Source organism: Tympanuchus pallidicinctus, unplaced genomic scaffold (genome assembly GCF_026119805.1).
Source record: "Tympanuchus pallidicinctus isolate F22 unplaced genomic scaffold, pur_lepc_1.0 scaffold8, whole genome shotgun sequence".
NCBI lineage: Eukaryota > Metazoa > Chordata > Aves > Galliformes > Phasianidae > Tympanuchus > Tympanuchus pallidicinctus.
In genome coordinates, this window is record NW_026294802.1 from 1,692,428 (window position 1) to 1,705,817 (window position 13,390).

The 13,390-nt window shown below is 38.4% G+C and overlaps 1 protein-coding gene across 7 annotated transcripts in view; it reads left to right on the plus strand.

Annotated features, from left to right (window-relative positions):
• EPS8 (epidermal growth factor receptor pathway substrate 8) overlaps positions 1-12,467 on the plus strand; it is a 131,971-nt gene extending 119,504 nt beyond the window's left edge. For all 7 annotated transcript variants that reach the window (XM_052667317.1, XM_052667312.1, XM_052667319.1 and 4 more), the window contains exons 18-21: positions 1,752-1,989; positions 5,382-5,562; positions 5,942-6,071; positions 11,121-12,467. In XM_052667317.1, coding sequence (XP_052523277.1) covers positions 1,752-1,989; positions 5,382-5,562; positions 5,942-6,071; positions 11,121-11,234 — 663 coding nt within the window. In that variant the 3' untranslated portion in view covers positions 11,235-12,467. The remainder of the gene's footprint in view (positions 1-1,751; positions 1,990-5,381; positions 5,563-5,941; positions 6,072-11,120) is intronic.
• The last annotated feature ends 923 nt before the right edge of the window (positions 12,468-13,390 follow it).

The window sequence follows — 13,390 nt, forward strand, 5'->3', positions numbered from 1 at the left end:
TAAGATAATTTTGGGTATGTTGTAGTACATCTATATCTAATAAATTATGGAATGCTTACTAAATACCTATTAAGGCACTGTTTCCACCAAAAGACAGAATTATTAAGTACACATGATACTGCTTGTTCTATTTTATATTCCACGTTTTACTTTTTTGGCATTTGACATTTTAGAAAATGTTTTGTGTCATTACATCAAAGTACTGGAATACAGAAAACTCAGTCATGATTCTTATTTTTATATTAATTTCTCCACAATATACTGCAGAAAATGAATACAAAATGATCCATATGAATGCCTCTAAATCACTTAAATGCTAAAAACTGAAACAAGAAAGGTTTAATGACAAAGTTTTATTGTAGGACAGTATGTTTGCTTCAGTTGCTAACTGCTGCAATTCAAGTGAAAAAAACGATCAAGAGAAGGCAAAATACGTTTTTTTTCCTTAGGCTTAATGGAACCTGACTGGATAAATTTTGGACTGGTGTAACTCTGCATTGCTTAGTTATAACAATCCCAGCTCATGTTCACTACAAAGTGTCACTCCCATAGGTTAGATGTGTACCATTCTGGGGATTCCAGTATGATGGCAGTGGTTGACATATAATGAAGTTCTGCTTGTTTTCAGGGCAGTAATGTGCTGTACAGTTTCTAACATATGGCTCCTACAAATATTTCCCCACTTGATCTGCCATAAACCCTCTGCCTCCAAGGAATTAGTGAATGGCATTTCAGGAAGGAGCAAGGAGCCTGGGGAATGTACTCCTCTATTTTCATACCAAAGAAAGTAGACTTCTCATAACTTAAAAATGAAGCATCAGTGCTGAGCAAACAAACTTTAATATTAAAACTTCAAGCTTTGTCAGTCCAAAACCGTAGAGGGGGATCAGTGTTAAAACAGTGAGATGTGGAATTTGAACTGTTGGAAAGAAAAGGCTAGCATAGGTTGCTTATGACCTTCTGGGCTTGTCTGTCACTGGGATTGCTTTGGGAAAATGCACGCCTTTTGCTGCAACCATTTTAAACGCAAAGAAGGAGAGGAATTATTCTTCAGAATTAATTTTGAGGCACCTGCTAGCTAGCTATTAACAGCAAGATAATTTGCATGCTGTTGGAACACTTCACAAAGAAGGGAAGAAAAAAAAAGCCAGCAGCCTTATTCAAAGCACTGAGGTGTTTGTGTTTAATCGCATTGTCGCGCATAGTGCTCATACAGATAGTTGAAATGGCACAACTCAATAGGGAGGAGGAGCAGGAATCTCTTAAGCAGTGTCTGAAGTTCAGGACACAATGTGCTACCTCACATTCAGTGGTGTTCCTAAGTTAAACCATTAGTTAGGCTTAGGAGTGACTGGATGTATTCATTTTTCACTCTTTCTAACAGAACATCTCTAAAACATATGTTTTTATACTGATAAACTCCAGCAATTCAAAAATTTTGGAAGCTCTTCAAAAGAACCAGATAGTAAAGTTCAGAATTTTAAAACAATTTTATTTATAGAAATCGTCTGCTTGGAAGAAAGAAGCACATTTGAGATTATGTGATTGTTCTGAATTTTATGACTGAAAGAGAAGTAAAACCATACCAGATCACATTTGGGCAAATTTTATGACTGTATCTGGCAAGGATGACTTTTTGAGCAGTAAATGAAATCAGGCGGTACAGAACAGCCCAATATTTTCTCCAGAAGCTTTGTCTAAGTTCTTGTCCAAGCTTTGTTGTCGAACTGAGTCTCTCTGCATCTTTTCAGAAACAGAGGACAGACTACGTCGCTAAACAGCCTGACCCGGTTCCTGTTACTCCTTCGCCGCCTCCGATACCTGCTCCGGTTCCTGCAGCTGTCCCCCTGCCTCCAAGCACCCCTGCACCCATCCCAGTTCCTGTGCCCAAGGCGCCAGCAACTGTCAGCCGCCAAAGCAGCACCTCTAGTGACAGCGGTGGTAGTGTTGCGCGAGACAGCCAGAAGCACAAACAAGTTCCTGTGGACCGTAAGTTTGTCTAAGGAGGAAAGAATGTTTCTCTCCCATCTCTGTATGTCTGTTTTGCTTAATCTTCAAATTCCCTAAGGCCTTATGTTTCAGATAAATATTTAAGAAATGCTTAGATATAAACCCATATTTACAAGGCACATGTTCTATGCATAGACAGTTCTTTATACAGTCGTGAAAGTAAGTAGGAGCAAAAACAGCCTTGCACCTGTGCCAGTCCTGGAGTAGTATGTTCTCACATTCTCTTCTGTTATGACTATCTAGGATCTTCACTCGGTTTTCAGCGCTGCAAATGCTCATGCTGTTATTCGGGGTAATGTACTCTGCCTGCCTGAGTTCACTACTGCATTCTGATTAAATCACTTTTGAAATCAGTTGGGCTTTTTTTACACTTCTCTCCACGATTGTCTAGGGTGTTTACACCTTTCTGAAATACAAATCCAAGGCTTCCAAGGAGGCTTACAGTGGCTGATACATAGAAAACACATTTTAGTGGTAGTGTAGGAAACTTGTCTTTATAGCCAGGACCCTTGGTCAAAGTAAGAGCAGCTGGCAGGCCACTAAGCAAATTTATGTGTCATTGTCTTAGGAGAATTAGAAGATATAATCCGTAGCTCTATTGATGATAACCTGCAGCCAAGCAGTGTGTAGCAGTCATGAAATGTTCTGCTTAAGGTTTGCTTGTAATTATAAACCATGGCTGCTGCTGAGGTTCCCACTCTGAATCAACTGAAAAGTGGTTAGGTTGACAGAATTTCCCTAATCAACAATATCTGTCTTCAGTATACTTGAAGTAATGAAATCGCCTAGCTCAAAATAACAGAAACTTGTTGGCAAGCACTTGCTACAGCTTCTAAACCAGTAGTTCTTAAAATAATGAGGTTTTTTGCTTTTCATGAGTTGACAGCTTTTCCAATCCCCTTCCTTATCAGAAGATCTGATTTCCACCTGAGATGAAAACTGAAACCAAGAGTAGTCCTTTTTGCAGAGGTTCCCTTTCCCTGCACTCCCAGCAGATGGGAAGCATCCCTGCTTGCATACACTCAGCCTGCTGTGGCGTTGCCTGGTGGTACACCAGCTCTCTCTTAGACTCTGAACTCAGGAAGACTCTGAGATTCTTTTCAGCTTTCTCACATGACAGTCTAGCTGGTAATTAAAAGAGCCTCTTGGGAGGAACACACCTCACTGCTGCTTCACAGACAAACTAGGGCCAGCCTCTGCCTTTGGTTTGCCTCCTAAATGAAAACACAAACCTGAGGAATTTTGTACAAAAGATATGGAGTTTGACAGTGAACTTCCCCGCAAATAATTGATCTTGTTAGCTCCATTTGAGATGCTCTTCACATGCTGCAGCAGATGTACATTTCCTTAAATCCATGATGACTCTCCCTGTCTGCTACAGATAATAAATTTGAAGGTCACTCTGGCTTTAGGCATGGGCTGTGAAGGGTTGCTGTAGACCAAGTGCTTGCAAGGCGTCATCTGCCACCCCTTAGGTTCCACTCAAGCCAAAGCCTTGCTTGATGTCTGTAACATCACCAGGGGTTTAAACTCAAGCCCATTGAACATCAGGTGCCTAGATCCCCAGAAAATTCCTGCCCCTAGAACAGTTGTGGACAGCCGACAGCCCTTCCCAATCAGTTGCAGGGAATGTGCACTGTAGCAGCCACCTCTACTTAGTGCATTTTGTTTGTTTGTGATAATGCATCTAACAATAGCAAGAATTTGTTATCTAACAGCTAAATATTTGTCTTCTGATACAGTCCTGGTAGAGATAACACCTAAGTCTTCCAAAATCCGTGTAAATAGAGACACAATAGCAATTTTCTTGCACTCTTCCTGTCTGGGAGAGTAACTGGTGCATACTACAATAACGTTGTCCAAAGTCTTTATTTGTGTATCACTGAGCATGTCATTTTGGCTTCCAATTCATACTTTGGAAAACAAAAATACAGATAGGGTCTGCATGCTTCAGATATTTTGCTGGAGATACTTTGTCCACTTTCAGGTTGGGGCCTAGGGCTATTTTATAAAAGAAGAAAATAGTTAAAACATGGATTTTTCTTTTGTAATCTAACTTGTGATTAGAAAAAAAACAAAACCGCATTGTTTTTATTCATGTGACTGGCAGGAGGGATGAGTCCCTGGAGGATTCTTGTGAAAATATACAATGAAATGAGAGATTGAAACATTTTTGCATTCTTATTGTTTTTCCATGTAGAGCTGTATCATTTTCCCCTGTTGCCATCAAGTGTAACGGGAAGAAAGGAAAACTTTTGCCATCTGAATGCATCAGAAAAGTTAATGTAGTTACTCTTTGTGCAGCAAAAATGTTAATGTAGTCATTGTGAATCAAACTGAGAATGTGGAATAGTAACAACTGAAAATGCCTTGTTAAGGAAATGGAGATTTTTCTAGATCATTTAAAAGTTGAAGTCAGGTCTTTCTGTAGTAATACCAGAGTTAATGTATGATGAGATTGTGTAGAATCAGTACATTCTCTGTCTCTGAAGATGCTTACACTATTTCAGATTCTACCTATTTTTGTGAAAATTTCCTTAGATCATTTTTTCTGCATTGAAAAATATATTTGGCATTCTGGTTTGTTGTATGCTACTGACCAACAATGAAACTAAATACTTCAGGCAAAAAGGTTCTGTGTAAATTTGCACAGTTTGATTTCAATGAAAAAAATAGTCTTACCCCAGTTTCAGTATCTCTAGTGTAGTAAACTAATTCATTATTTATTCTTTTTAAAGCTAAGAATGACTTTGTTTCCATCAACTACCACTACATTACTGAGGCTAGGAGTGAATTCAAGTTATTTTTTGTGGTCTTCTCTTAAAATCCTTTAAAAATTGGATTACTATAGTAAAGTATTAGGCTTAAGGCAGTATGTCTCAGCAATGATAATTTTTTTTTTGTCTCATCTTGCTTTGTACTAAGAAGTTGTGATGACTTTCCAGAGTGGAAACAATCTTTTATTTTCTTCCTCGTATTTTTATTTTCATTTTTAAAACATTATTAAATTTATGTTGGAAGAAATTCAAACTATGGCAGTTGAACAGTCCAGCCATCTTTGCCCATTTTCCAGCTTGAGTGCTAAACTGCTCTATCTACTTCTGCAACACCAAGTTTCTCTCTTCTTTCTGGGGTCTCAGTTGAATGTATATATTTATTGTTTTGATTGGTAAAGGCAGGAGTGGGAATATTGAAGTCTTCCCTGGGAAACAAAGTGAATAACTCAGCCAGAGCTAATGAATAGATCTTTCAAGAAAAAAAAAAAAAAAAAAGGAAAAGAAAGTATAAGATTTAAATTAGAGTGTAGGAAATAACCTTGCCTTGATAAAGCACTCTTGAGAGTAACTCCTGTGGGGCACCTCTCTCTCCAGGCAGGAAATCTCAGATGGAAGAGGTGCAGGATGAACTCGTTCACCGGCTCACCATTGGCCGCAGTAATGCCCAGAGGAAGTTCCATGTGCCACGGCCAAACATCCCAGTAGTGAACATCACATATGACTCCTCGCCTGAGGATGTGAAAGCATGGCTGCAGTCCAAAGGATTCAACCCTGTGTAAGTTTGAGGACAAATCTGAGAGTTATTAGAAGAATTCTCCTTACAGTTAGTTGGGTATGGTCTGACTGCTTTTTAAAATCAAGAAGCTTTCAGAAGAGCAAGATACTCTTGGAAAAAAATAATGTTTTAGCAAATATGCCTATTTCTACCTCATAGTTATTTATAGAGAGATATATATCTGAAAAAAATGTGTGCACATTAGCCTCCACCAAAAGGTACTGGCTATGACATGTATGAATTAACTTCAGTTGTCCTGTTGCTTGCAGTTTTATCTTGATTTGGTAACTCTACTTGAGGTGATGATAGATGGAGACTTCTTCTTCTTCTTTGGCCAGCAATTTCTTATTTATTTCTTGCTTGTTCCTTGTGACCCCAGGACTGTGAACAGCCTTGGTGTGCTGACTGGAGCTCAGCTTTTCTCCCTCAATAAAGAGGAACTGAGGACTGTTTGCCCAGAAGGGTCTAGAGTCTACAGCCAAATTACGGTACAGAAGTCTGCTTTGGAGGTATGTATAACCCTTCCTACTACTCTAATGCTGGCTCACTGATATCTAGGATATATGATTCAAGTCATCATTTTTGAATGTGTGGAAGTAAAGAGCTCTTTCTGCAAGATATGTTTTTTTTTCCCTCAGTTCTCATCATGTTGATATGCATAATTTGTACCTGGGTTATTTGGTATTAGTGCATTGAGCAGCATTCCTCAAAACATTGGGTGGCATGTCTCCACACTTCTAAAGGGGCCCACAAAGCATTAGAAGAAGTACATGGTGGTACTTAAGCTTAAGTGCATCTTCGTTGGTGGATCCTAAGTGTAGCAAAACATGCTCAACAGCGTGCTAGCAGAATTACTGAGCCATGGAAATATGTACAGTACTTCTATGCTCATTGCTCATTACACTGGTATTGTTCCTTAAAAAATTAAAAGCTAGGATTAAGAGTTGCCCTGGGAAGAATGTTTACCAGTTTAAAACCAGAAAACAGCTATATTTTTTATTTTATTTTTTTCTTTTTAACTTGATGCAGGAAGTAGAAAAATAGGCTAGATAATGTCTAGAGATGAGACTAGTCCACGGAGAAGCTTCAGTCTTCAAATCCTGTTTAAAGGAAAATTAATATGTATATATATTTATTTCTCTCATCAGAAAGCTGGAACTACTTTCCAGCTTTCCTTAAAGAAATTTCCTTAAAGAATTTGAACTTTAACCGCCAGATCTATTTTAAACGAGAAGTTTAAGATGATGCATATTTTACAATTTACCTGATCAGCGTGGACCAGAGTGCATAGCTATTAACACTATCAAAATTGCTTCAAGTCTTAATTTCATGTTAGGAATATGTTGCTAACTCCAGTGCAATCCATTATTTCCTATTGAGTAGGCATGTATATACTTCAGCTTCTCTCGAATGTCTGCAGTCTTAAATTTCATGAAGAAAGTCCCCATGTATGAAAGTACAAAAAAGAAAAAGTTTATTATAACAGTCTAAACTATAACAGTCAAACTTACTTCCATATCATTATTAATAAATATTATTGTTTAGAAATTTAAGTAGGGTTAGTTTTTTTTTCCTTTTTCTTAAATACACAGTTTCTGACTAGTATGCTTCAGAATGTGATCAGAGGAGCAATGTAAACATCTCAGAGATGTAGTCTTGATGGTGGAGATCCAGGAGGTGAGAGTTTGACACTGCACCTGGAAGAAAACATTTCTTGTAAAGAGCTGTCTGTCCTGCCAAAGGACTTGGTGGCATCCTGTAGAGTGTAAAGCTAACTTCATGATTGTGTTAGACTTGTTTGTGGGATTCTGCCTCCAAATTTGAAAAGCACTCCTTGATACTGTGGCAGAAGTTAGGCTGAAAACCACAGATGCGTGGGATTGTAGAGGTCTGGCCTTTCCCTCTCTATGATGTTTTTCTGCTTACCTCAGTTAGGCTTTAATCTGCAGGAAACTTAGCAGTAAAAACTTGCCCCAGTGTTAATAAGTGGGTCCTGAGAATTTAGCAAGGTTGTTGGATTTTGTTAGTGAAAAGGTAATGCAAATATTTATTTCTACCTTAATTACTTGAGGTTTAACTGATGATTTTCAGAACTGAAGAAATTTTTGATTACAGCGTGTTTGCTGTGTTGTCTGGAACACAAAGGCACATCTTCCTTTCTGTCAATATTTTGTATTTCATGTATCATATCATTTGTAATATCTGAATTTCATATTGCAAGTCTTAGAAAAGCTGTCCATCTCTGTTTAAGATAATCTATAGGAATGTGCATGATGAATAAGTCCCAAAAAGTCTAGCAGTGACTCAGGAAACATGGGCTCATGTCCTCCAAGCAAGGTTATGTTTTACTGGTCAAACTAGAACCATTTCCAATTACAGAAGCATTTAAGTGCACATGTACTTTTCATACCAGTGTCAGACCTATTATACAGCAAAGAAAAACAGAATGCTTTTTATAAGTATGGTTATGGCCTTGACCACAGTAATTGTCCTACACAATTAATCAGTGACAACTTCTCATGAAGTTCTGTAGTTCTGGCATTCTTTCCCTAGTACTTTGGTATCATATTTCTGTAAATGTCCTCTGTGCTATGCATAAATAACAATAATGGCCAAGAGAAAAGAAACCCATATGCTGTCTACCATTACGGAACTCCCTGCCTCATCTATGCTTGTTATTTGTAGCCAGGAATTTCCATGAGTGATCCTTGATTCATACAGTTTCTGCAGGTCAATGAAAGCCCCGTCTCTCAAATTTGGGCTTGCATTCCCTGATACTGAAAACCAGACCCTTACCTGTATGCAGCTGCATTTTTTGTTTGTTTTTTTTTTTTAAGATCTTCAGCCTTAGGTGGAGGAATTAAGTATTCTGAAATTGGAGTTCCAATTCCAATTGTTATTGGAATTTAGTCATGTTATCTTTAAGAGGACTCCATTTAACCCTGAATCCAAAGCACTTTAAAACATCAAAGGCAGCAAGACTCCTCTCAGAGTTTTGTGGCCCCAGTATAAACATGACAAAGGAGCAGACCATGAATGTAGTGGAGATGTTCGGGGTTTGGCAGCTTTCTAAGTCTGGCCAAGCAAAACCAGAAAGAAAACTCTGCATGAGATCAGTGTGTCAGAGAGCAAAACAGCTGGACATAGCTAGGGCCAAACACCGTTTCTGTCCAAGAAGATGGTGGTTGCAAGTAGCAGCATCTCAGGAGGAGGCAGACTGAGATGCTCCATACACCTTGTACTGATTGGGATTGCCTTCTAGGGAGCTTTTGTTCAGGATTGCTCCATAATGTTGAAGTTTACCTTGTATGCAAACTACAGAGCATTTTACCCAATTGGCGGCCAGTCTGCTGTGTGGATTAACTTTTTCTCTGCAAATTGAAAATGTTAATAGTTGCAGTGATCATTAGATCTTGTGTGTGCATTTCTTCAAATATTGTGGAGCTCTGGGCATGAAGAACATTAATCAGAAGATAAGCGTAGATATAAAATATCCTGAACATTGGCTTTGTCATCTCTGCGGTGGGAAAACTTCAAGTCCACATTCCTGTTGTCTTACTACTCCAGCTATGGAAAGCATGGGAACACATGAAAATAGTTTTTCTATCTAGTCCATGCATCAAATTGTTTGTTCTCTGAGGCACCTGGTTGTAAGGAATAATACAGACATAGAAATGTGATGGACCAATGGGGCTTTTCACTGAGAGAGTGGTAAGGTGCTGGAGCAGGCTGCCCAGAGAGGCTGTGGATGCCCCCTCCGTGGAGTTGTTCAAGACTAGGTTGGATGGAGCTTTGGGCAGCCTTGTCTAGTGCCTGATTTAGTGGTTGGCAACTGTGCCCCATGGCAGGGGGTTGGAATGACGTGATCTTTGAGATGTCTTCCAACTCAGGCCGTTTCACGGTTCTATCATTGCTTTTGTTGATTCTGATTTCAGCAGTCTGAGTCTAAAGAATGTAAAATTTACTGGCTTACTGATACCTCATGATTTGGTTAGAGACTAAGCTGAGTAAATCAGCAGAGCTGAGGTCTAACAGTCTGTTCAAAGAATTGTGTTCCCCAAAACAGCCCTGGGCTGCTGAGCTATGCTGTGCCCTGTGACAGCAGGATGTGCCTGTTGTGTTGAGGCGTGTGTTGTATTGCAGTTGCTTTTCAAGCCCATCAGTCAGGTTTTTACTGATGTTATCAGGAAGATAAACTGTTGCAGCCATGGCAGCTCAGTTCTTTGCAGAAAAAAAGAATTCTATGTGACCTTTGATAAAGCAAGCTGTCAGGTACTTGCTAATGTTTTTTATGCATTACTTCAGTAAAGTGCTGCTACTGTTCTTGCTCTGTATGTGGAAGTGGGCAAGGATAAGATGAATGAAGACAAATCCAGGTGGTCTGTCACCTTCAGGGAATTAGTTATGTGCCCCCTGCTTTCTACTCTCACTCAGGGAGCAGGGGAGAGAACAATGGCACTTCAGCTAGGATAAGTCCCTCTCTCTCTTCAGATGCCCAACCTGTCTGCCAGGTCATGGCATCAGATAATGCACTGTAATAGACCTAATGGGATAAATCTAAATTAAATTTCCTGTCATGAGATAAATTCTAAGAGAAAATTGAAGAATCAGTTGAAGGATGTTTTCCCAATAACAGTCCAGAAATTTATTTCACAAGTTTCAAAAACAGTTTCTGCTTCTCTAGTGAGGGGATATTTGGGAAGCTAGAGTTTAAGCTTAGAAGGTCGTGCTCCAGGCAAGTAACACAGCAGTGATATAGATCTTGTTTCATACTCTCCTAGCTTTATTCAAAGTTGTGTGCTTTGTAATGTTATGCTCTGTTGTATGTGCACTCTGGCCTTGTTAATAACTTAATTTATGTTTTCAAAGAAATCTATTTGCCCTAGCTCTTCAGAACTGTTCTTTCACTCTGACTGTGAAATTAAGCCTTGTCCTCAGAATGCTGTTCTCAGGCAACATGGGTACATTAATAGGATTCAATTCTTATTACTGTGCTATGGGTTTTAGTACTGCATCTTTGATCAGCAAATGCTTGATGTCACACGGTGTGATGTAGAATACTAAGATTAGTAATCCAAATCCTTACTAAGGCCTTGGCTGTGCAAATCCATGGGCATGCATAAATTTAGTGGTGACATAGATCTAGAAGCCCAAGGTTTTTTGTGCTTTAGTTTCTAAATACGATTGCCAAGATTTTTAAGTACTCGGGTGAAATCCTAGCAAATTCGGTGGACTTTAATTCTGTATTTAGGCCGTGTTTCATTCCATGAGTATCCAATGCTAATGGGGTCTTGCATGAGAGGTAATGGTACCCAGCAGTGTTAAAAATCAAGCTGGTTAACAGTTTATAGTCTCTTTTCTGGTGTACGTTTAGGAATAGCGTAAATGCTTCTGTTTTCCGAATGCCACATAAGCAAATTCTTAGTGCATTTTTAGTGGCAGAGCTGCAAGATATGTTTAACTTGCTCAAACATCTATTTTAATAAAATGCTGTCAGTAGAACTTCATCTTTTGTCAAAATCACAGATTAAGAGCTCTTCTTTTTTCTTTCTTTGCAGGCTAACAGTGGCAGTTCAGAACTGCAAGAAATTATGAGAAGACGACAAGAAAAAATCAGTGCAGCTGCATCAGATTCAGGTGTGGAGTCTTTTGATGAAGGAAGCAGCCACTAAAAGTCTTTCCTCTTTTCTTTAGTTCCACTGACCATAGCATTATACAGTCCAGCTTTGCTTTAGTGAAGGGGAATGTCTTATTACTCTGTAAAAATACATAACTAGCCAACATAAAGAAAACTTACAGTAGTATCTGCAGAAGTACTTGCTGCTGGCTTCCTATCATTAAAAATGAAAATGAGAAATCCAGTGTAAGTTACTGACAGGTGAAACTATTGGCACTAGAGTCACTTATACCCAAGGACAAGCCTTGGCTTTATGGAATTAACATTTCAGTGACAGGTAAACTGGAATGTATTTTTATTTTTGATCCATCCTAGGGGACTTGAGCCAGCAATAAAAAGCATTTGAACTCTTTAGTAATAATATAGTTCTGAATTCCATCGCCAGCTGTAGTTCGCAACTATGTCTTTCTTACAGTGCATTCAGCTGCAGGATGTTTAGTTGATGCCAGCAATTAAAGAGGTAATGTTTAGGGTATGAACAGCAGCCCAGCATAGACTGAATCTTTCTTGCATTGCTCCCAAGGTATTTTATTACTAATGACGCTGTTTATACCAAAATAATACTCTGTACTTTGATTTTATCAATACTTCACTTGTGATGAACAATAATATTGCACAAGAAGGAATTAATAGAAAGTAGTAACACAACTCAGCTGAAAGAGGGGATCAGATCTGCTGTAGGTAGCCATGAAACAATTCTCATTATTTTTTTTTAATACACTTGCCTTTTTTGTTTGTAACTTAACCTGTCGGAGGAACAGTGTATAATCTAGACTTTGCTTGTTGATCCCAGATGTCAGTTTTTCCATATGTAAAAAGCTGTTGTTCCTTTATGAATGTAATCTTTTGGAAAATTGGATTCCTGGAGTCAAAAGGGAGAGAAAAGGAAGCGACCCTTCCAGTAAATATTATTTTTGAAGATGCGATGATTTTTGTCACAAAAATGTTCTGTTACTTCAAATGGTGTTGTGATTTTATATATAATATATGTATTATATATAATATATAATATCACTTAATTTAGACAAATTTAATCATCTAGTTTGATTAAGTTTCATAGTGCCTTTTCCACATGAATCAGCTTAAAGTCTGCAATAAACAGTATTTCTTGTCTGTTAAATAGTTGTATCTTTGTGGCTACAAAGATGGTATTGAAATAAGAAAGTGTTCTTGATTTTTGCCATTAGTTTGCTTTTCCTCTGTGTACAAGGAAAAAAAAAAAAAAGAATCCTATTCATTTTTTTTCATAAAAGAAATTAAAATCTTAATAAAGGTGTTTAGTGCCATTTATTGTAAATGTCCTTACAAATACTATTTCTGTGTGTTGGTTATGTGTCAGTATATATATTTAGTCTGGTTAAAAGCACACATGACACCTGTCATTTAAATGTGGTCTTAGTCAGAAGTGGTTCTGAAAGTGAAGAGTCCCAAACTTAAGGCTCCAAATACAACAGCAGTTGCCAAGAAGAGGATTTCTGTCTTACCCTCTGAAAGAAATGTGACTCCCCTATCGCATGCTCCCTAGTGGAGACATTTGAACCAGAACACATTCATGAAGACTGCATCCATTCAACCTATACACACAACTTTACGGGAGAAAGTTGACTGTCTCACTGCCCAACTTGTCATTAAGTCAGGTCTGGTCCTCCCAAGATTTGAACTACTCTCTAAGCCATATTTTAAATTTTCTTTCCTGCACCCTCACTTGTATGCATCCATATCTATCCAGCCCGATGTGTTTGCTGCACAGCAGTCCCCTTCACTGCGTGATGAATGACTAACTACATAAAGTCTCAGACTGTTCTTGCATAGATACTGCTTGTAAGTACAGGAGTAAGAAACTTAAAAAGATCTTTGAAACCTGGACATAAAAATTAAAGTCACTCTTTTCACGTGGAAAGTACATCTGATATCATAAAAGCTATAGTGATGGCTTCGTGCACCTCTCTTTTCCTGTTAGGTACCAAAATACAAAGCCAGTTCTCATACTCACTGTAACTTTTTTCTTGCATTGAACATACAGATTTGCTTTTGCTCAGAAGAAGCCACCACCTTAGACTTTATGTAGTTTGGTACACAGAAGTGTTAGAAGAAGCCCCATATACCTTCTCTGAAAGAAAAGAGGTGGCTTCTCAGCTGTTTTTGTAGTTG